General features: G+C 38.3%; 1 protein-coding gene across 6 annotated transcripts in view; it reads left to right on the top strand.

Moving 5' to 3' along the window:
- RALGAPA1 (Ral GTPase activating protein catalytic subunit alpha 1) overlaps positions 1-24,110 on the top strand; it is a 133,280-nt gene extending 109,170 nt beyond the window's left edge. For 2 of the 6 annotated variants that reach the window (XM_075712982.1, XM_075712979.1), the window contains 3 exons: positions 15,255-15,379; positions 20,025-20,027; positions 23,956-24,110. In XM_075712982.1, coding sequence (XP_075569097.1) covers positions 15,255-15,379; positions 20,025-20,027; positions 23,956-24,110 — 283 coding nt within the window. Of the gene's footprint in view, positions 1-15,254; positions 15,392-20,024; positions 20,028-20,719; positions 20,753-22,252; positions 22,368-23,955 lie in introns of all 6 variants that reach the window. The other 4 variants (XM_075712980.1, XM_075712978.1, XM_075712983.1 and 1 more) reach the window with 3 other exon arrangements.
- Positions 24,111-24,650: the final 540 nt, after the last annotated feature.

The raw sequence follows: 24,650 nt of genomic DNA, 5'->3' as shown, positions 1-24,650 counted from the left end.
ATCTAAAGTAACTTTTGTATGGATAACATCACACTGAAGTTTGCCCAATTAAAAAAAGGCCAAATGAAAAAACAGCTAAGATTCCAAAGCATAAATTGTGCTATTTATGTTCGTTAAGTATGGTTTGAAATCCTGTCTTAGGGACATCTTACCTAACTATATATCTAGTGCTGCTCCGTAAATGAGGAGAGTATTGATTGGCATATGCTGCTTAAATCGATCACCTTGACAGCCAGAATTACAGTAATCTGTCAGTATTAATGACTGTCTTTCAAGCCTTGATACCTCTCCTTCGCTTGTCTCGTCTTGCCTCACTTCTGTTTGAAGTGCATTTTCTTGCAACCTCTGGTTTTGTCAGGGTAGGTACTTTTGTAGTGTTTTTTTGTCCCCTGAGTCCAATTTATTGGCTTGATCATGCAATTAGAGTTGAAATGCAACACCAGGGAGCAAAAGTAGGCAGTGTTCTGAGTAACAATTGGACCTCAGGGGTAGTGCAAGCCTGTTCTCAGCCATCATTTATTAGTTACCTGTTGAAAGAATAGGATTGTTTTGCAATGAATAATTCCAAAGCATCACTTTAAATGCCTTTGATTTTAGCTGCTAGAGACAACTGATTGAACCAACATTTGTGATGATAGGTTTTTAAACTCTTGCCATAGTGTTTGTCATATAGACACTTCAAATAACTGCTGGAGAAATACTTGCAAATGTGTGTACCAAGCTGCTGTTTTTACTGCATTTTCATGTAGACATACACATCATTTCAATTGGTTTTCATGCGTTTTTAATATGAGGAATAAATTGCAGTGTGAGGCTTGAAAGATATGTTGTAATGTAGTGTATTTTCATGTATGTAGTCTGGGAGGTTTTTTGCAAAACACACACATTTTTCTTTAGCAGCAGTTCTGGATTTGTACATGTTCAGGTAAACATACTTTCTTCAGTAATTGCGCTGCTTCTAATCCCACAGAACCTGCCTTCTCTACCCCAGGTAGCTCTTCTGTCTCTGCCTCTTCTTATGGGCTGTCTGCAGATATGAACTAGGATGCTGGGAGCACCTGTTAAAGAGGTATAGCATAAGCACATGGGTTTAAGGGTAGCAATGTTGTTGTCATCACAAGTTATCTATAACTTGTTTTTTAATTAGTAGTAGAGCTTTATTTATTAGTTGCTCTTCCCTAATGAAATGCATGAGACTCCCTTGAAAGTGGTAAAAAAGCAAAATACTGAATGAGACAAAACTGATTGACTCTAGTAATATAATTTTCTACTGATAATTGCACTTATAAAGAGCTGAGTGCTCTGTTGATGTTGTAGACAATTATGGGGGATACTCAAATCTTTTTGTACTGTTAAGAAAAATATATTCTAAGTTCTTCTGCATTCTTTCATAAATTGAATTTACCCATCTGAAGGGGGGGTATTGGTTCTGCTGATTTCTCTATAAAATATGGGTAGGCTTGTGCCAGTGGCATTCTGGTTTAGAATACAAGGATGTCAGTGGGCTACCCTGAAAAGGAGTGAAGTGCTTTATCAGCTTCCTAGAACCTCTGAGTTTGGATCTGTCAGTACAGATCTATTGAGGGAGGGAAGTTCTTCTTTGTTACTGCATCTTTTTAAGGTAGGAAAAATTTTTATGTTGTAAGCTGGAAGTTAGTAGAGCAGTCAGTCTTTCATTATAAAATGTTTTTTAAATGTGTATAGACCCCTCTTTTAAAGAAAAATTTTCAGGGAGAAGGCTGGGAGTCCTTAAACTGAAATGAAAAAGATAAACTAGTTCAATCTTACACAGAGCTGATTGCTTTGTAAGTAACACAAAATGACAGATTTTTTGTTAATACCTACTTAGCCTTATTAATTAATTAAACATTTTGGATAACAAAAGCCCTTTGTTAAAATGTTAAGACTCTTGCCCCCTTAAGGTGTTAAAATTCATACAGATTTATTTGATAGCTCTCAGAAGTCTGTGACTAAAAGCAAGGGAGGCTAAACAATTTTTTCCTGATGTTTCTAAGATTTAAAGAAAGAATTATTTTTAAACTATTTAAGCCCCATTTTTATGTTGTAAAAGACAGCATTGTTTATTGACTTTATCATTCTCTAGTCATAAATTCACCCCTAATAACAGATAGGTGACTTGCAAACAGCTTGAAAGATTGTATGTTAAAATGCTAAAAACTGTGTATATAGAAAAAAAAAGTATATAACATTGTGTATTGTTGATTCTGATATTTAAATTGGTGGGGAATGGGGGAGATTATTTGTAACAAGCAAAATTGACAAACAGTAATGTCTGTGATACAGAATGATGGTTTTGGGTGAGTTGAATAAGATATTGGCAAACTGTTTCTGAGTCATTCTGCATATGGTAATCAGGACAGTTGGGGCATGCTTTCCAGTGCCAACAGAGGGATTAGAAGATGATAGGTACCAAAAAAAAAAAAAAAGAAAAAAAAAAAAAAAAAGAGGAGATTAATAGAAACTAGCACATTGGTTGTCTTTGTTCTCCTACAGGTCTGTATTGCAGTTACTGAAGAAAGGGGTTATATATAATACCTGTCAGTATGTGCAAATATCTAGCTGGAGGTGGAATATACTTCATGTAACAATATTCACTAATTAAACAGGTCAAAGTTATAACAAAAAAGGGTGTATGTATATAGTTTATTCCGTATGTGCCACATACTTAACAGAAAAACAGAATAAACTAACATAAAGCAAGGATTAAAAGTTAGTATTACAGTAATTGGAATTACCATATGGTAGTCCGAAGGACATGAGTTCTAATCATAGCCTGGCCAATCAAATTAATCTCAATGTACTTTCTAGACATTGAGAAAATAGTTTAATTGCTGATTAACTGCACCTGAATAGATCTGCGGGTCACAAATATATCTATCTCCTTTTCAATGCTTCTCCTCCCAAACATAGAAGAATGCAGGCTATTAGAAAATCTTTTAATTTCTGCTTGCCAAGCCGTAGTTACTGTCCATCTGTTCTTGCCAGTTGTGGAAAAAGGTCAGTTTTCAGCAAAGCCATGCATTTCACAGAAGGTATGTGAAGGGAAATTTCACAGGGGACATGATGGATCCTGATTCTTAGTGATAAACCTTTGGGGCCAGCAGGGTTGGCATATGGTTCAGCATGATATGAAGGCTTGGGTTCCCTGGCTTCACTTCTTTGGCGTGGAACTGATAAAACCTGGCTCTTAAGTATTGTTTCGCTGGACACCAATCGTGGGCAGCAGGAACTGCCCATTTAACTCTCGGTGGGAAGGAAGCCCAGCCTGTGTTCACAATAGTACCATTGTAGTGCTGCAAACTGCTCTCAACAGCTTGACAGCACTAGGGAGGAGAGCGAAGGGGCTGCTTTACTAATTGCCCTTCAGAATAAAGAAAGAGGGAAGTAACTGAAAATTAATATTTGTTTTCTTCATTTAAATAGAAGAAGCCTGTCTTCGAGTTTTAAACATCGTTTTTAAAATCGACTTTACTGCCCTCCGAAGAGACTTATAAGTAGATTATCTCGTACCGGTACTGCAGCAACCCAGGGTAAAGGGAAAACATTCTCTTTGACTATAAAAGAAAAAAAAAAAGATGGTAGTAAAGTTTGTTGAAGTACAGACTGGAATTAATGACAAAATTTCTCATGTGAGAAGTTTTCTTTGTTATTGTGTAGTGTGGAATTGCAAATTAATACATGTCTTTATGTGCAGTCTTTTTTCTGGACAATATTTAATGTTAATATAATTTCATATTTGTGTAATTTTACAGTTTGTAGCGACGTCTTCATGAAAAGCATTTTCCTTACTGTTTCTCTCATCAATGAACATGTCTCTATATGCAGAGAAAGTTTTTAAGATAGAAATTTAAACATTTGAATGTATGAACAGTGGGCTTAAGCATTTGTGCTAATACCAGAGAGCAAAGAGCCAGTTTTGCTTCTGTATTTTTACACTCATCAACCTTAATTACTTGAGTTAAAACTGATATTACATCGTTTATTTATTACTGATATTACTGCATGTCATAGTGGGGACAAACCCTCTCCCAGAAAAAAGGAGTTAGTGTGTGGGGCTGCAGTTCCCGCTGGCCTCTACTATTCCACATTATTTGTGGGCTGAAGCGATGACTGCAACGCCTTAACGTCTCTCACTGGCACATTTGGTGCAACATCCTTAATAAACTTCAGTCCCTTGGCCCGCTGGCCCTTTGCCTCCCCTGCCACCTCCTGCAAACCCGCTGGTGCCAGGTGAGCGGCTGCCTGCGAGCCGTTCTGTCTGCCGGCAGGAGCATCGCTCCGAAGAGGGCCTGAAGCAGTGGCAGCCGTAACGCTGTGCTCCAAAACGATTAGCACAACAGACCTCGTAGGTTCATCGATTCCCATCTTGGACACATCAGTAAGAAAAATCCTTCCTGGAAGTTGGAGCAGGAATTCAGCCTGCGTAAGGGCTTCAGCACTGTTTCCTTCACTGTTTGGTTTTCACCTCCGTAGCCTGTTACTAAAACACGGACAAGCGGGGCATTTGTAAATACTGTCATTAGTCTTCTAACCACACAGCCAGTAAATTGAATGAGTAATCTGTTCCAGTGTTGAGGTATTCGTCCTTCTGATACTGCTAGCCATTTGATCTCACTATCTTTTTAATTTCGTGCTAAAATGCAGTTCAGGGTTTGTAAAACCAACAAGACACAGTAAATAGTAGCAAAACTGAGACTTTCTGCTATGTTTGTGTTAATACGCTCCTGCTATATTTCAAACAGATAATTCATTGAATGCCCATTCTTCCTCTTACTGCAGAGTAGATTATATTTAAGTCAAGATTAATGGATAGATTCTGATGTTAAAACCCAGTCTCTGAGCCTGTCGTTCCCTAGAGGCATATAGTGCATTAGTTTAAGCCAATATGCTGCTTATCATAGATACTATGACACTGTCTTAAATGACAGTTTACTGTACTTTGTTACTGCTTACTCTGGTAATAAAATCACTATATTGTGTTCTTGATAATTACAATATTAAATAGAAACTTAATTGGATTACTGCACATTTAGATACAGATAGTTCTTAAGTAATTGTCCCTGTAAAATTTCTGATACTCATTTTTTCTCTCATGAGGTGTGTTCTGTCAGTGTCTAAGCTTAATACCTAGTTCAGTCACTTTAGCTGAAAAAGTGGTGAAAAGAGATCTACAATGAGATTTTTCAGTGCAAAGGAAAATCTTTTATCCCGTAGCTTTTCACTTGAACCTTGTTGTTTTTAAAATCCTTCCATAGGATGCTTTCATTTGCCAGTGTCCTTAAAAAAAAAAAAAAAAAAAAAAAAAAATCTGGGTTCTACAGAGCAGAATAATTCAGTAAGTGCTGTCAATTCAGATTTTTTTCCCTTAACTTTGAATTTGCTAGAAGTCTTGAGCATCAGTTTGTCATTTTTGCTGCCTAAGCAGATGATCAGAATTAGAATATATTCAATTCAGTAAGTATAGTCTCATAATATTTTTATATGGTTATCTTAAAAAGATAACTTTTTTATATAGCTGGGTTTTGTATAGTTTAATTCTGGAGAATATTTATACTAAAATTAAAATCTATGTTAAGTGCGTTACACTTGCACTCTAATTCTACATATCTTTATAAGTGCCTTTTGTAAAGTAGCTTGGTGTAGAGTGGTTACATTTTTCATTTCATAATTGAGTGTTTTAAGTGGTTAAGCGTAGTCCAAATTTTATCCAATTCCAGCTTGTGTTAATGGTGCTACACTCACACTGCCTTAGCACCTGTTATGGATTTTGAGTCATCTGGCAGCCCGTGGGACTTAGATAAAGAAGTACCAGGTGTCCTGCCTGTCTCTTAATTGAGACGCAATGTAAACAATATAGACTTGGCAATATGGTTATAGGAATGGATTAAAGTCCAGCTTTGTCTGCACTGATGAATCACAGCTTTTTCTTCCTAGATGATGTTATAAACCACTGAAGAATTTAGTTAGCTGTAAGATCTGATGGAGCAACGTAAAAATAAACAACATATCAAGGATTTTCCTAGAAGGATGGTACTGCACAATGTTAAATGTACTGGATTTTCCAATGAAAATGTAAGCATCGATTACAATTTCCTGCAGTAATTTAGCAATGTCGAAAGTGCTCACACTGCAAAAATGAAGATTATTATGCAAATTCAGATAAAGTCAATGCCTTTCAATATATAATGTGCTGGTAAACTAGGCAGAAAGCAATAGCATTGACTTGGAAACACTCAGTGGCTGCAACTTTATCTAGCCTATGCTTACCTTGCAGGACTTTTAACCATTTAACTATCAGGTGGATATACTGGAAGTAATCTCCTTTAGCTGTAAGATTAGTACTCTTAAAGAAAAAATCCTCTAAATGGCAAAAATATGTTGTGTTTTAATTTGCCCAGTAACTTTTAATTTATTACAGATTCATTGAATTTCTTAGAAGTGTAAAAAATGAAAAGTAATTTTCATTATATTCATTTAAAGAATGATGCAACTATACACATTGGAAACAAATTGCAAGATCTGGAATGATGGGATTAATTTGTATGGATTTATCTCATATATTCCCTTGTTTTCTTCATAAAGAAATGTACCTCAGAAATTGCCTCAGAAAGCCCTTTTGCAGTTGTAATTCGTGTGGAAAAATATTTTTATTAAGGTTGTTAGATATTACATTATGTGTTTGCTTAAATTCTACAGTCTTAGTCTGTTATTTGTTTTTCATATTTATTTTCCTTTTTTTATATCTCTACACTAATTAGTAGATAGTCATATATATACATTACTTCTTAAAATTTGTGATTTTGGATAATTAACACTGAGTCCCTTCTGCAGTTTGAAAATATTTGCATGAAATGCAACTTAACAATTTTGAGTCCTGAGTTTTATGTTCCTTTTTTATGAGGAAGAAAATACTGTTACATTTTATTGCAAAAGTGCTGTCACTAGTATTGAAAATATGGTTTCAGTGGAGAGAAAAATCACCTTAGAGACTATAAAATTATTAATTCTTTTACCTGTTTAGTAGTGTCAAGCATAGTATTTTTTTCTTCTTTCACCTAAATAAATTGCATCCAATATGAGAATGAACTGAATTCTGCTTTATGAGTCATCAGTGTTGTGACTAAGTTCCAATTGCATGTGCAGAAGCTGCTTTCATTTACAGCATAGCTGTGTAAACAGATGCACAGAGCAAAATATTTATATGCCATTTTCAATATTGGCAGTATTTAAGAAACAGAAAAGAACCCAGGATGACTTTGAGATATGAAGTTGACTTGAGTAAATAAAAGTTGCAGCTGGAAAAAAAACCTCTTTATTTGTATACTGTGCAAACTAGATGTGGAAATCACCGAAATGCAATAAATAGGGAACACCATGATGCCACTTCTGGAGAGTCACTTTTCAGATTATAAGAGAACTTTAACTATTCCTCTCAGTGTGGCCAGTTGATACTGATCACCCACCTACATACAAAACGCAGCTAGTTGCAGGGCTTCCAACACTGGATCAATAGCAGCCCGACTTACATCCTTAATTCTAAGAGCCAACAAAGAGTACAAATTGCTGTGACTCAGTATGAGTTCAGCTGGTTTGACAACCACTGCACAATCTCTTCTTTCAGAGTGAGATTTTCCAGAAAAAACTTCCATTTCTGTGATGTGTGGATTTTGTCCTGTCTTCCTTTAGAAGTCAAATTCTGCTATGGCTAGCTTTTCCTTTCAGCATCTGTAAAAGCTTGGTCCTAAACTGTACTTTTACCTTTATACTGGAGGCAGTCCTCCGTTCACATTTTGGCATCAGGAATTGTAATTTACTAGGAAAAATCTGCTCAATAAAATCGATGCTTTCATCATTTTAAGTACCTCAAACTGTAGCAATTAATTTTGTGCGGTTTGCACGCCCCACAAAAGAAACTTAAAATCTCCTACCAACAAATGCCATTTGTTGTGCCTCACTGTTTCTTTGTTTCCTTTCGTCTTTAATATCCTGGGAGTGTTTTTGTATGTTGACAATACTACAGATTCGGGTTTTTTCTAGAAAAGAAGAGGTGTACTCCTAAATTTGCTGAGAGGGCAAATGTAGTAAACAAGAGGGTGCCATCTTATGCAGCTTTTCTTAAAACATTGTTAATCTCTTTTATATAAATAGTGTATATGTGCAATTAAAAAACCTCTTGGAGGTGTCCACTGATCCTACAAGCAAGTACCTCTGGGTGGAGGATTTTCATTTTCCAGTTAAGGATGGAGCAGTGCTTTGGTTTCTGCTTGTCTAAATTATTTTCCAGATGTCTGGCTGACAAAGTCATACTCTCCCCAATCATATCAATATATATTGACTTCTTGGATGATTTTGCTAACAGTTGGAACTGCCAGAGATGCAGCTGTACATGTATTTCTGACAGTAGTTTGTAATTTAACCTGAAAAAGTCCATCTTGCTATTTAGAAATGCATTCTCGGGCTTTTTTCTAAGAGGTTCTAGGCGATCATCGAAACCTCCTCTTTTTCCTAGCACCAGAATCAAAGAATCTCAGGTACTACATACTGTCAGTATTGTGATCACATATTCCAATATACAATTATATTGTGATACCACACAGGTGTGCACATATCTATAAATACATAAGCATCAGGAGGGAAGATTTATGAATAAAGCTTTCATGGAAGTGTCTCATTTTGGGTTTTTTCAGTTTTCTGAATGAGACACACAGTGATGGGAAAAAATGGAGTGAAGAGCCCACATTTTTACTCCCTTTCACAAAGGGAGTCCTTTTGTTCTAATTCTGATTTTTTTTTTCCCTAAAAAATGAGAAAAAAAAGAAAAAGTTGTGTTATCAGTCTGCTGGACTTGACCAGCCTATCAGTAGGGGTGTAGGAATGCCTGCAGCATTGTTGAGCTTACAACTTGGAACTTCATAGTTCTAGGGTATTTCCTGAACTGTAGTGATCTTGATGGATTTTAAATTGTCCAGGCATCACCTTGAAGTCATGTACTAAAATGGAAGCTGAGGCATAACATTTTATTGTGCTATTTGAAGTGATAAATACTTCCTTTTGACTTTTGGAAAAATACAGGGTTTCTGCCTTTGGTGACTTTAGGTGCTTCACAAATGCATTCCTTTTGAATTCCACTGAACAAATGAAATATTGATCTTTTAAAGAGGTTTTTCAGACAGTACAAATATTTCCATCACCACTTTAGTGTATCAACAAACTGTACATCTCTTCAGCCCTTTTTTAACCTTCTGTCATTGAGTAGGTTCCCCAGCATAATCCTTCCCCCAGAAGCTGCTTAGGAAATCTGTCTTGATAAAACATTTTCTGTATTTTTTTTCCAAAAGTCTTGAGAGCAGTTAGGCATATAACTACTCTGTTGATCTGACCCAAGTTCCTCCTGACTGGCCTTAACAGGTGCCTGAGTCTACAATGTGAGAACCTCCATGCAGCAAATGCCTAGTCTTGGATGCCTCTGAAGTTCACAGGTATCTAAAGCTTTCACTGCCACCCTTCCCTGGAGATCTGCCCAGTTCATGCCCCTCTTTATCCATTGAGTAGGTAGGTATTTCCTTGCTCATCTGACCTGCAAGGCAGCAATGCTAAGAGTTTTGAAGGTATACTTGCTGGATTAGAGCCCACACAACACAACAGGAGGTAACTCCCTGGTTATATCAATCAGCTAGGAAATGAGGGAGCGGTTTCCAATTTTGAGGCTACATCTCCTGCCTCTTACAAAACTGCTCTAACCATTGGGACTGAGGACGTTTTGTAATCAGGCACACTTCATTCACTGCTGAAATTGCTCTTCGTTTCATAAAATAAGATCTCCTCTGAATCACAGGGAAAGTACATGCTCATCTGTGTAGCATAATGGTTATGGTACTTTCCTGGGAGAGGAGAGTCCCTGGATTCCGGTCCCTGCTCAGGAAGCATTTGTTATCAGATGGTCTTTGGAGCAGGCACTAGGATTTCTTCTCCAGCCCTTTTGTGAATCTAGCACTTAGATGCTTTGGTAATAGATAGATTACAGAATTGTGAGGTGCCATATCCTTAATTAAAGTCTTGGAAATTTTACTCCATGTTGCAACTGCTTTTTCTTAATTTTTTTCAGCCTCAGGTTAATGACATCTTAGGATTGGTATTCCCTGGATGATTGTAACATAGTCATCATGCATCCACTCTTCTTTAACTGCAAAATACTATATAGATTTATTGTAATGCATTTTATTCAATTCTAAAACTGAGAGGTGTGAATAAGAAGAATGGAAAGAAAACGTGTAGTCAGAATGACACAATAAATCTATGGAAATAACTATGAGGAGATGAATTCAAAAGAAGGACTTGAAAGATGGAGACAGTAGAAGAGGCTGAACAATGGGAAGCATGGGATTTTGTGGAGATTGCATGGTTAAAATTACAGGAAAGGAAAAATAAAGACTAAACAACTAGAGATGTGGGAAAATGTAGCAAACATTTCCTCGCCAAATTGAAGGATGACAAAGCCATGGATTAAAAAAAAAATTGGCAATGTGAGGAAATTGTTTTGGATATAAAGGAAAAAGATTAAGATGGTGGATGAAGATGCAGGGAGGAGAGCTGCTTTGCTTGTATTATTGTGGCACATATATATCCTTAGCATAGATCCCAGTCTCATTATACTGAGATGGAGTACAGTATAAGACAGATGTTGTTTGTCCCCCCAGAGGTGAAAAAGCCAAGTATAAAACTGAAGACAAAAAATGAAGGCAGATAGAAGATTCAGGGAAACGTGAAACAATAGTAGACAACATGAGTAGTTGTGTGACCTACACAGCAATGGACTGAGGTCTTCCAAGGTGTTTTCCTTGTTTCTTTTTTGATGAACATCATAGCAAAGGGAAGAGTTTGAGGGGGGATTGTTTTGTGGACACTTACGGAGACCTGGTGCTAGGCATAAGAAGCCACATGGAAAAAAATACAAAAGTGCCTGTCCAAAAATATTTAGGTGAGTGAGAGTGACTGTCTGTGTTAATTGACTGGAGCCAAGGGTAGTTTTGATAAAATTGATCAAGTAGGTATGGACTATAACAAAATAAGTAGCATGCCTTTGTGTTAGGGAGCGGCAGACTGATGGCAAAATCTGAAGAGAATGCCCAGTATGTTCAGAAAGTAGGCTCTGCAGTGCTCCAACTAGATACAAGGAGGAGTAAAAATTAATTTGTGGAGGCCAGAGAAAAGGATATGGCAGTAACTGAGGTGTGAAGTAAGAGCCTAGATAATTTTTTCATGTAGATGGCTAGAAGGAGTTTTAGCTTAGATTATGCAAAAAGGATCTGCAAGATGTAGATGTATTCTGCCACAGGAATCTAAGCAGAGCTAGAGTTAAAAAAAGAAAGTGATAACAATCAACAGTGATGGAGAGCTATTAGGTGAAGACATGAGATGTTGTTTTTCAGGCAGATTAAGCATAAGTAGGTGATCTGACAGCCATGATTTTGGTACTTGTTCCCAAGTGCAAATCAACAGATCTAAAAAAATTGCATGTTTACAGTGATAAGGGGAAGTACAGTATTTTTGGTATTAATAGAAATAATTGCAGATTTAGAGAATAAGTAAAATGGATTGTAATGCAAATGAAATTTTAGCTGGAGCAACTGCAACCAGGGCGACCTATAAAGGTACGATTCCTGATTTTTTTCTTGTACTGATTGTATTTTTCAGAACAACATCTTCTGAAAAATTATAATGAAGTCATTAGATTTTTTGTTACACTTTTTGCAGATTATATATCTGCAAGTTTTTAGCTGACAGATTTGGGTGAGTGCCTTAATGTATATCTTACCTTTTTATCCATTCTCTTTTGTTCCAGTTAGCACCTTCTTCAGAAGTGGCAAGCTCACAACACTGTTAAGTGTTTAGTCACTCTGTGTGCCAGAGTCTTTCTCCATTGGTTTGTCCTTGCATCCTTCCCATTCCATCTTAATTGGTGATGCCAGTGGCAACATCCACTGGCAGTAAGAATACAGCTTGCATTGCCCTATTATTACTAGCCATTGAGTTTGTATGTGCCACTCAATTTGTAGGTGCTAATAACTCTTCCCTAGAGAGCAGCATTTTAAAGAAATAAATGTCTAGCCTGTTAGAAGTAATGTAGAAATTAACTACCATGGGTTTATGGTCACTCTTGCAGATAGTTGCATTCAAATACAGTGTAGAACTAGATTATCTCAGCCACAACAGCATACAAATTTGAGTTTTAAAACACTAGAATGTTCTCAAAGTATAAATGAATAGAAGGTAGAAGTATCCAAATCTTGGCTACTCAGTTTCTAATACAGAAAAGGAGTTCTTCTGAGGAGAGTGCATCATTTCTTAGTGTAGAATACTGCAAGCTTTGGACTTAGTGTTCACATCAGATCTTTGTTTTGTTTTTAAGCGGGGTTCTGTTTTTAACAAGCTGCAGATGGTTTTGTGGATTGTTAGGATGAGCGGCAGCCTGGCTAGCTGAATTACTTTTCTCTGGGTGTACTAAGTGTGCATTTGAATTAGACTTCCAGAACTGATACAAGCATGTCCTCTCCGCTGTGTAATGAAAACACCATTATCCTCCTCTGTCAGCATCTGTGTCGAGACTTCTTTATTTGGTTAGGAGATAGGTACCTAGATTGGAGAATGGGAATGTCCTTGTCACGTTCAAAGTAGTAACTTTCCTTCATTTTTGCCTTATTTGTGTATAAGCTTTGGATATAATAGGATAAACTAAAAGGTTTCCTTTAGAGACCTCTGAAAGTAGAGCATTTTAAAAGCAGGTAGGTGTCTCCACCCTACTTTTTCATGAAACATTTTACCCATTCAAGCAGACTTTTAAAAACAGCTTGTTTTGATAGCAGCCTGTTCTCCTGTGGGCCTTCAGCCTTTGCTTCCTGGCAGCACCTTTGGTGCGAAAAGAGAGTGATCAATTGGGAGACTATCAGTGCCAGCATGCATAGAGTGATAAGTTAACACACCACTGGGAATTTCTAGGGCCCACCAAGATACTTCACTTCTAATGTGCTAACAAGCTCATTTTTCTACCTCTTGCCTCTTCAGTTATTTTTTTTTCTCAGGAGAGCTTAGAAGTTGAGTGCATCAGGCATAATGAAAAGCTCTGTAGGAGGGAGAAGCAATAACCCCATTTTTCCCTTTTCAGCCAAATAGAAAATTAGTTTCTGGTAATACACAAAGGCCAGTATTTTTTGTGCAAGGGGCACTGCTGTGAATCAAAGGACTCTATTAACTGCAGAAAATTCAGCAGCTGTGAATCTCCCCCAATGAAAAAAGTGCTTTTCAACAAGTTGTGAGATACGTAGTATTATTTAGACTTCAACCATCAGTTTCATCCTCTACCACTTATACATAGCCTCTTAAAAACTGTGCTATATTACTCTCCTCTGTTAAGGCTCAATACTGTGTTTATCCCCCAACCTAAGAACCATTACAATGGGAGATTTTTATATTTTCTCTTGTCCCAGTGCTTCTATTATAGCTTCTCTAGCCTGAGACTTCTGCTGAGGTTCAGCTGTCTCGGGATCCAGAAAGAATTCGGAACACGGATTTTGGAGGGAAAATTGTTTCCCTGTTTCACTGTGTAACCAAATTGTGGTCTAAGGAAATACAATGAAGATTGACTTATTCACTGGAAGTTATTTTCAGATAATATAGTCTCTATACATTCTTTCATCTTTAGATGTACTGCAAAATCTACTGTAAATATTGTACAGAAAACAACTGCAAAAAGGTTGCATAGGAAAAGTTCCATAATTGTTGAAGTACAGTTTTAAAAGCTACAGCTGGAAACAATACCCTTCATCTTAATTTGGGGCTGACAATTTTATTGTTTGTCATAACTGAAAATAGTATAGTTAGTTATTTTAAATGTTAGCACATGTTATTAAAAACACTTATCACTGGTAATGCAGTTTTTATGTTTGGATTGCTAAAAATGTGTGCAAGGTGACTATTATCCCCATTTCACAGACAGCAAAATTGAGTCTGAAAGGTAGTTTCCTCACTGTCCCTGTTCCCCCCGAAAAGAGCAGCAAACCTGAAATCAGAGCACAGAACCTTCAAGAAACTGATTCTGAGTGCATTCCTCCACAGCATGCTGATTTGTTTGGTGGTTTTTTTAGGAAAAGAGAACTATGTAAAGAGAAAATGATCTTGCTATCTACAAATAAAATATGAAAAAAAAGTGTGCATGAGCATAAATGCCAGGGAAAATCCCTGATCGTTTTATGGTTCTGTAAGATAACTGGAGAAGGTCTCCCTCATTCAACATATTGAGTCCAGCTGGAGGACTTTGAAAGTTGTGAGAGAAAAGGTTAACTGATTTCTCAGTTCAGGAACTATACGACATGAAGTCAGCATGGTAGTTTTTCTTGATAATTGTATGTTGCTGCCTGCTGCTCTACATTTTGACAGCCATTTCCATAGTTGCTTTCATGAACAGCAGAAATATTCTCTCTTTTTCTCGCTCTCTCTGTGCTAACAGCACAATCAGGCCTGCTGGAACAAGAAGCCTGGAGAGGGTTCTTCAAAAGCAGCAACACTTCAAGGTACCGGTCTCTTGTCAATAATACCAGAGAGGGAGAACACAGGGAAAAGGAAGAAGTACAGTGTTTTGCTGTCAGTGCCCTGCCGACACCCTGTTAGCCAGTATTTAAGGGTCCTGCGGATTCTTTACAAATATTCTTGCTTGTTTTAACGGCATAATTGACGAGGTATTTTTCCCAATACTCAAATTTAGCTATGTGTTTATCTTAACTGCATGTGTGTGTGTTTAGGGATTATGGAAGCAGCTTGTTACAGAAAAGTGCAAAATCATTTATTTTGTTAATGCTAATGTTTTTTTTCATGCTATACCTCTTAAAAATTTTAATGTTTTTATATTGAATTGTGACCGGAGTACAGCCAAATCAGTTACTTAAAAGAGAGTATTTAAGTTGCTGCTGTTTGAAAAAATTTTCGAAAGTTTTGCATCACGTGTGGAAAAAAAGATATTTGAACCATAAGGTTTACATTAATCGTGTTTATCTTACAGTTAATATTCAGTGCATCAGATAATACAGTTTTGTAAAGAAAAGAATTAAAAATAAGTCTGTACAGTCACTGAAATACATGCTACGTATCTAACAAAAACAAGAATTCTGAATTACTAGGTGCTGATATTTAGCAGTTACAGTACATGATATAAATTGCTCCTTAATTCTTGGCTAAACCAGTTATGAGGAGAGAGCACGATACCTGCAAACAATTGTTCAACATCATCTAGAGCCTACAACTTTTGAGGATTTTGCTGCTCAGGTTTTCTGTCCAGCACCTTACCACCATTTGCCCTCAGAGACAGGTAAGAAATACAGTAAAGAACTGGGTTTGTACAATCTTACTTGAAATGCAGTATCCTTACTTATAAAGACTAAAAATTCAGACCTTCACACATCATTAAGAGTTACCATTAATTGAAGAGATTATACGTACATATTTGAGAACCTGGGCAAAGTTGCTTTTAAATCTTTATTCTGTTTCCTGGCATCATGAGCCAGTGCCTGGCATTAAGATTTGGCAAGCTGCTTTAATACAGCAACTAGACGCTGTATTTTTACAGTGAATTTTATCATGTTCCCCTGTGTAAAGTCTCCATGGAAGTGTTGCTACTCCTTCATCCAGGCTGGTTCAGGTAGACACGTTCTTTAATCTAAGTACACCTTCCAGATAAGAAAGTTTTAAGGCTCACTATGTTTTTAGAATGTAAAGTTTTAAATTGGAACTCTGAGAGCCTTGCAATCATCAATTTTGTTTCCAGGTTATTAACTGCAAAGTTGTTTTTAAGGTCATTTTTGCCTTCCAGTAAAATACCTGTTTTATAAGAGGATACTGCATTTTCAGTTACTAATGAGAAAATCGGTAAAAGAAAACGAGTAACTCAAGGCCTTCCTGTTCTGAAATTTCTTGAACTCCTTATGATTATTTCATTATTTTATTTCCCCTCTTTTTAGATCATTAAATATCAGTTCTGTTTATCTGAAGGTAAGACAAAGTGTCCAAAAACCCCCTTTGTTCCTCTTACTTTTACTAGATCACTAAGCTTGTAACCAAATTGTATGCGAACTTTCCTTGTTGCCCTTGTTCACACTAAAAAGAATTTCACACTGATTGAGAAATGACCACTACATCTTCTTAAAGTTTTAGTCTTTTACTAACCTCAGGTCTGCATGAAGCACTAACACTGGTTCTGGGATTAAGGTAACTAATGATAGAGACAGTTGTTGAATGAGTAACACTTTTATTGTGTTGACCTTTGTTTCTCAGCATGAACAAGTAGTACTGGATGGCAGTGGTGTGTTTTGTACCCTGTGCTGTCTTTCATTGATGTTGTAAGACATTCTGCAGTGATAACATAGGAGAGAAGGAGAAGAAGAATGTGTAACACTTGAAATTCCTTGTTCAGAAACCTTTATTTAATAACGAATAAATCAAAATGTTTCTGCGGAAAAGCTGTAAATCTAAATACAATAAATTTTGTAAGAATAATTAATTTGGCAAGTTGTTATCTCAACATTTGTTTCTCAATAGCAAAAATATGCAGAAATAAATTCTAACATTATAGAGGAGTTGTGATAGGACTACAGAAAGAATGGCTGAGAGATGTTAAAACTTTGAGACTCTTTTGCTTGAAAGTATAAACCATAAGTAGAAATGAGGTGCAGTTTCAAAGTATAAGTGGTATAGTTATGCTAGTGCAAATAGTCAAGACCAAAAGGAAACAAAACTAAAAGTAATTCAAAACTAATTAAATCAGTATAAAAAGATTGTAACATAATTTAATGTAGAAAAACATTTGAATAGGAAAAATCTGTAACTAGAAACATTAAAAACAATAACCAGGGATACCAGTCCTTGCCACATTTCCTACCTAATGCACTCAGTAAGTATTCAACACCAGACACTTTTGTACAGCTAGTATATATTCCGTATTCTAGTGCAGTTGTATCAGTTCTGCCTATTCACTTTCAGAAATCTCATTCCAGGCTAAATCATTCTGCCCTCTTCCTCTAGTTCATTCTTTTGGGGTGAAGCAAAGCTGCTTTTCTGTACTAGTTTGGTGCATTGGAGACCACTGCTCTACAGTGGCAATTCCTGTATTCCTTTAAAAATCGTCCTAGTCATACTTGGTATTCTCTAACGTGATCTGGAAAAAGATTATAACTTTTGGAAATGATGTTAGACTTAACCTTTCTATCAAACGTAATAATTTTCTGCAGGAATCTCATTAATAGGAGCTTGTGATGTATTTCACATCTGCATGTATGCGCGTGCGTGTTTACATACCACGAAACATGATGTCCTGTCCTGAGGGCCACGTTCTTCTGGACCTTGCACTGTGCAGTGGAGCTGACCAACACATCAGTGTCAGGAGCAGCCAGGAGCTTCCTAGGACGGACATGCAGCACAGTGTGACCTGGCATGAGAGTCAAAGAACCTGTCCCCAGACCTGCCCGACTCAGCTTTCATTCCAGCACAGGGACGCTGGGGATGCTCTGGCAGCCCTGCTCGCAGCCTGGGGGCTGACCCCTGCTCAGTCCGGGGCTGCTGGGGCTCTGATACTCAGCTCCAGGACAGAGTGCCTGAAGTAGCACCACACCATCTGCCGGAAAGGTTACCCCAGGGCTTGGGGTTAGCCTGGAAACCACTGGTTTCCAGTTCTAGTGAAGGCAGACCTGTGAGCAAGGTGATGACCTAGAACTTTAATGGACCGTGACCCCAAGACTGAGTCCACCAGATGTGCTATTCAAAAAATAGATACCCCTACGTTCCTAGGGTCCCTACAACAGACAGATTTCTTGAAAGATATGTGAAGAGCTCCGAATTGTGCCAGGATTGCACATAGGAGTGGCACTGGAGTCCTGCCTGGCAATCCACACACATTCATCACCCCCAAGGTGACCCAGACAAAACCTCGCAGGCTCCCTGCCAGATGTTTCCATGTCATCTGAAAATTTCTGACCAGATTCTAGAAATACATCACCATTTTTTTTTTAACTAAAAATATTTCATTTATATCTGTTTTTTTAAAATGAAAAATAACTGACCAGAAGAGACTAGAAAAGATTTCCACATTTCAGGTATTATAGCCGTGATTCTTCAATTGGATCATGATCTCCAAGATTACAAATGCTGAATATGTCTAATTTTTATAAAATATTATATACAATTTCTTCTTCTAAGGAAGTTATATACAAACTGTGAAGCTACTACAGCCCATGACCAGGTGTTGTAATTTTGTTGTTGTGATCCTGTTGGCCGGTTTCAGCATGCCAGTTTTTTTCATTTGAGCTATGGTAATCAGAGCAAATAGAGAACATGCCATTTGGTAACAAACTCTGTTTCCTCAGATTGACATATTTCATCAAAGGCTCAGCTCTGAGCAAAAGCCGTTTCCTTTCTTAGAGTGGTTGCTCTTCAATACAATGTGATTGTGGCTGCTGCTGGTTTATCTAGATACTTAGTTTGCCCTGTCAAAATATCTGACAAGTCCACCTTCCCGTGTTGAGGAACCTGACTAGTGTAGTGGATGTGTACATTTAAAAAAATTGAGATTTACCTACACTTAATCACAGAATATAATTCCGTTGCCTCTCTATTTTTTACTTTGTGCTGACTCTGTTAAATAGAGTAACTGCAAATACTCTGTTAAATAGAGTAACTCCTGCTATACAGCTATTGAGTAAACCAGATGTCTGTGACACCAGAATAGGTTGAGGGAACTGTCAATGGTAAGCTCAATGACATTGAAGGGCTTATTGACCCCATGATGCTAAGATTCTGAGCTTTAAAAGGTACTGATGTCTTGGGTTTGTTTTTTCTCTATCTTCTTTTTTCCCCCCCTCTTCCTACTGAAAATAGTACCTCGGTACAGTAAACCTTTTAAAGAAGGGGCCTCTCTCCATCAGTCGTAGTATTTTCCTTGTGAGAAAAGCATAAGACTTTTTGATCCCAACAATCATTCCTGTATTTTCAAGCCTGTGTTCAGAACAATTCTGCTGCCCCACTCCCAAAGTACGCCTGACAGGCAGGGAAGCAGGGGAATGTAGAAGTAACAATACTTCAGCCTTGCACAAGAGAAACTCAAATTCAACAGCCTGCTGTTGAGCAACTCTTCCGCTGCTTGTCTGCTGGGTAACATTAACTGAGAATCTTTTTGGCACTTCACAGATAAGAATGATGGTGCTTTTCTCACTGTAGAAGGGTCTAAGCAACACTTGTTGATGGTGGTGGGTGAAGTTTGTGACTGGAAGTGAAGGTGAAATATAGAAATGAGGGCTGTATGTCTGGCAGGCCTGGGAAGAGTTTCTCATTATCCCTTCTCCAGTCCAAACTTAGGAAAAATTTTGGTTTTCATACCAAATCAGAGCAAACCCACAAGACTTACTGACATTTTCCAAAAATTTCATATTGGAACAACTGAAGCTGAAACTTTATGCATTTCTGAATTATTGTCCTTACGTCGACCACTTGGGTGATAGTGAGCTGGGGGTCCTCAGCACTTTGATGCAGTAAATTCAGTGTGGACTGCTAGAAATCCAAACAGATCAACTGTCTACATTTAATGAAATGGGTCCACTGAAAAAAATAGAGTATGATTGTCCAGTTAAGAAGCAGCCTATGCATATGCACAAGGGGACAAAACTAAATTTTAATCCTGATGTTTCCTAGTTTTTGAATGTTTGACTGTGAATTTATTGTCTTGTGACATTTTCCTTCCATTTTTGTTTTGTTTAAGGCATAGGGCAAATGCAAATGATGTAATAATAATGTAATACCGATATAATGTAATACCGATTAACAGCCATGTGATTCAGGAGCAAAACTGTAACCTCTAGATCCACCACCACCGCCTGCAGACTGAGATAGGGCAATAATTGGTAGCAATGATAAGCTGTCTTACCTCTGCCTTGAATCTCCACTAGTGGAAAGATTGGGAATTTCGCCAGTGGGTTTCACGGATATTAGTTGACAGAGAGGAATGGGTTACCCAATAGTCATGTTTCCAGCCTGGTTCTGAAGAGCATTCTTCACTAGGTGTGGGCTCTGCCACTTTTTTGCCATAAACTTAATCTTTTTTGCGGTCGTCTTTCTCATGTCTGGCTCTTAGTTCTTTGTCTCCTACCCAGTTCCAGTCTCCCAGGTCTTTAGGCCACTCACCATCTCTTCCTCACCTTCTCATCTTGCTTTGCAGCTGCTTTTGCAGTCTTTCTCTCTGCATCCGCTTCTCGCTTCCTTTCCTCATTTCCCAAAATTAGTGAGAGACTTTATTGACTTGACTCTAGCAAGGCTCTGCTGAACATGACAGACAACTTGGCCCAATTTGCACTGGAATTTGTAAGACTGGCAAAGCAAAAATGATTGCCCTCTTCCCTAGAGGCCACGTGTGGGGGGCTGAAGTATCTTTTAAGATACTTAATTGAAGTATCTTCATCAAAGTAAAGGCCATCAGAATTTACCAACATGCACAAATTAATTTTCTTCTGTGGCCATTCTCAGAAATGGCACTCAGGAAAATGTTTATCCGGACAACGGGGTGTGATGAAGCTAGACGTACTGAGAGTAGTCCTACCATGCAGCACCATGTCTTAACATCAGCACCCTGTCAGGCTGCTGCTCGGTGAATTTTTCACCTCTTTGAAAGTCAGAACTGACGAGCGAGAGGAGTCATGCCAACGTGTGTGTTAGGATACCTCCGGATTCCTCCACCTCACCTCGCTTCTAACTCAGTCTGTGTCTAGTTAGGATTCAATTTTACATTTAAACAGTTAATTTCTGAGTCAAATAACCAACATACTGTTATTAGAAGATCCTGAAATGATCAAATGGAGTGTGAAAATGTTGCATTTCAACTTTGTTGAGCCACTTCCTCATTCAGAAGCAGTTATGCTTTATGTTATCGCCCCAAAATATCATAGCTCATCAGGCTATGATATTTGTCACTTGTCAAGCTTAAGAGATGAAAAATATGGATCACTTCCTGACATTTTTCAACCTCTTAAAAATCCTAACACATCTATTTTGTTTATTTTATAGAACTTTCTGGTTCTAGGTCAATTGTCAATAAAGCCTTCTTATTTAACCCTTTTTTTATATTTTGGATAACTAAATATTTCATTGTGTAGAGAGATAAAAGATAATAACATTTTACACTGAAGATTTGAGAACTCTGAAGGGGAAACAAAACCTGCAAAAATTCTCTATACTACACTTAATGCCCACATGTGTGTATGTGCGTATGTATGTACATATAGGTATATATGCTAATCTAAAATCCAAATAAATTGAGTTACTAATCAGTCTGTTGATTGCTGTCAGACTTTAAGTATATTTTAAGTGCCATTATTCTTCACTCTTCTGGTGTGATATGTTCAGATGTGAAAATCACTTTACATGACTTCTGTTCTTCAATAGCTTTAAGTCAGTTTCTTAAAAAAAATGGGATTGTATGTGAGTCTGTGCTTCTGTCTGCAGGAATTAGAAACAAAATTTTAAGATACGACTGGAATAATACGTTAATTGAAATAATTGGGGGGGTTGAGGTTTTCTTTATCCAACCCATGATAAAATTTCACGCTAGGGTTTGACCCTTCGATGCAGACTAGCTAGCTTAAATACTCTGTTTTTTCTTCTTTACATGATTTCAGGAGTCTCATGTTGAGACTGGCTGTAATTTTAGCAGACTTAATACTGTGAAACAGCTGGGGAGCAGAAGCCATATATCGAGTTGCCATTTGTTTTTCCTTCTCAGTTGTGTGTATGTGTGTGAGTATTCAACTGTTTTCACAGACTTTAAGCAAGCATTTCAGACAATGTTTAGGATGTATCTCAGTTGCTGTGAATAAGGTTGCTGGATTTGGATAATGTTATAGAATTCTTTTCTTTCTCTCTCTCTTCCTTTTTTTCTTGTAATGCTTAGTTGGTAAGTATGATGCCGGATTTCAAAGCTGTTGCTTCATTGCACATAACTAACTCATCACTCTCTTTAACCTGTAGCATGAGCAGCAATTGCATAATGAAATTCGAAATTCCGTTTTCTGTGCTCATCTGTTAATACCCTTCAATCTCTGCGGTTCGTGTCTCATGTCTCACACCTGTTATCTTTTATCTTTTCTCCTCCCCCTTCCTCACTTCTTTCCACTCCTCCTTCCTCATCACTTCTTCATTCTCAACAAAGAAAGAAATGCTGTGATATTTCTTCTCCTTCCAAAACCTCCACTAGAAAGCATTGGCCACATCAAGGTAAAGGGCAAAGGCTTGAAACGGAAGGTCTTTCACGCTAGCTGTGAATGGTATGCTGTGCAAAACAACAACGGTTATTTTCTATTCTCTAACTTCCACCATTTGAAATGCTTTAATTCCTTGTAAAATTAGAACAAGATAGAATTTCAGAAACTGAGACTGCATGTTTCCCTGCCTGCCATTTCTATAAGGCACAGTGAGTCAGGCATTATCATGCTTTTCCAGATTGTTTGGCAATGAAGTACCTAGTTCATGAACAGAATTACTGTCACCAGCTAGGGAACAAATAACAGCCCTTTCTCCTCCCTGTCGCTTTGATGGGTCATGTCAGTTTGAAAAAGATGGAAAGCACCGTGCCGTGCCTCTGGAGCAGGCAGGTGATGGACCAGGGTGAGGAGCATGGCCAGGTCACTAAATCACTGAGGTTTATGACAATACGTTTTAAATGTACTCTTCTTGCCTGGTGACCTGTGATTTTATTTTAGAGGAATCTTTCAAAATAAATCATGATCAGTTTTGAGTGGGTTTTGCACCCCTTATAAGTAAAATGTATACTGAGGGAGAGAGCTCTTCAGTTCTGATTATTGCATTATTATTTTAAAGAATTGCCAGTAGTAGCATGATGTGGAAGAAATAGCAAGTGATATTCTGGCTCACTGAAGTCAGCAGGGGTTTCCCCATTGACTTCTGCAGGACTAAGCTTCTGTCCGTAATTTACACAGGTCAGAAGCGATCAGTGGCGACTGAGGTAATTGAGTTCAGTCAGGCTGTCAGTCTCTGTAAATGGCTAATTAAAATGCAGTTTAGTTCTGTGGGTGTGAGTTCATAGTGTTAATTTTCTGTACGCGGAAAGGAGAATGTAATTTTGATTTCATGTTTTCTCCTTTTCCTTTTGTATCTCTATGGAAGAAGGTTTTGAGATGGGCTGTTTGTAAGGGAAGAGCCGTGTCCTCTTGCAGCGAGGGCGCGGGGCCCACCGGAGCATAGCTCTGGGTGCTGGGCTCAGGAGCTACATACCGTTATCTCAAATTCATCTTGTTCCTTTTACAAAGAAGCGTTAACGTATAGTGCATCCAGTTAGTATGATCTGTTCAAGCTTCTGCCTTGTGGGCCCTGTAGGAATTTGCCTTTCGAAGCACTGACTAAAGTTGGGATGGGAGAAGGTGTTTTGCTCTCCCAGCCGGCCCCCGATTCGCTCCACCTCCTCAGCTGCATTCCTAGAGCTCCCTTCATGCGCAACGAGCTGTTAGCAACCTCCATGCTCTCATTAAAGACTGGATCCTTCTGGGTTGTGGTTTGAATAAGGAATCCCCATCCCTGCGAGGGAACTGGAGGTGCTTGTTCTGCCGGTTGGCGGGAGAATGCCCCCCAGTTCAGCGCTGCCTCGGCTGCCGAGAGCGAGGGGGTTCCGCAGTCCCGTAGCTCAGTGGTTTCTGGCATCATCTTTTCTCTAGAGGCGGATCTGTGGCAGTTGCTAGCTCCACGTGCACTGCCAACACCCACAGCTGGTAAAGGGCTAGGAGATGCTGTGGGAGTGACAGCAGCACTGAAATTCCTCTCTGCCCCCTGCGAATAGATTCCCGCGCTGTGAGCGCGGGCGGCGGCACTGACCCGTCTGGTTCTTGCTGTCCTCTGCAGGCTTCTGCCCAGAGACTCAGCCGGGAGAAACTCCAGCAGCAGCAACAGCACAGGTGGATGGAACAGACTTAGCCTCTCCAATGTCTCCTCGGACTAGCAAGAGCCGCATGTCCATGAAACTGCGCCGCTCCTCTGGCTCAGCCAACAAGTCCTAAGTGGCGCGATGCCTGCAGCTTGCTAGTGAACAGCGATCGGCCACCCTTCCCGCAGCCGCGCGCCGCTTTCCGTTAAAGGATAATGTCTCTAATGTGTGTGTGCCCCTTCCCTGCATACCCCTGTTCTGTACGTTTATTTTAAACAGTGACACTGGAATTTTACTTTAATGTTTTAACTTTTGGGGGTTTTTTATCAAACTCCAGGCTGCCTTTTTTTTTTTTTTTTTTCTTTTTTTTTTTTTCCCCCCTCTGCAGTGCAGTTTGTCCTCTGCACCTTTTACCTTCCTGGATGATTACGATATCTTAACAGTACTCATTTTTAACTCTGGTTGATCTCGAGTCGTATATGGAATTGGAGACTGCAGTTTGATTACACTATATTTATTGTGCCCCATTGCAATTTTCTCTGTAACAAAGAAAGAAATATGTACAACTTGAAAATGAATGTACAATTTTAAATTGAAGTTGCATTTGTAAAGTCTTTGTCAGATGTCACAATGTTAATGCACAGGATGTGTACAGATTATTTATGTTAGGAAT

This window comes from Pelecanus crispus, chromosome 6, assembly GCF_030463565.1.
Source record: "Pelecanus crispus isolate bPelCri1 chromosome 6, bPelCri1.pri, whole genome shotgun sequence".
NCBI classification, from domain to species: Eukaryota; Metazoa; Chordata; class Aves; order Pelecaniformes; family Pelecanidae; genus Pelecanus; species Pelecanus crispus.
Note: the sequence above shows the minus strand (reverse complement) of the source record. Positions and strands in the feature narration are given on the sequence as shown.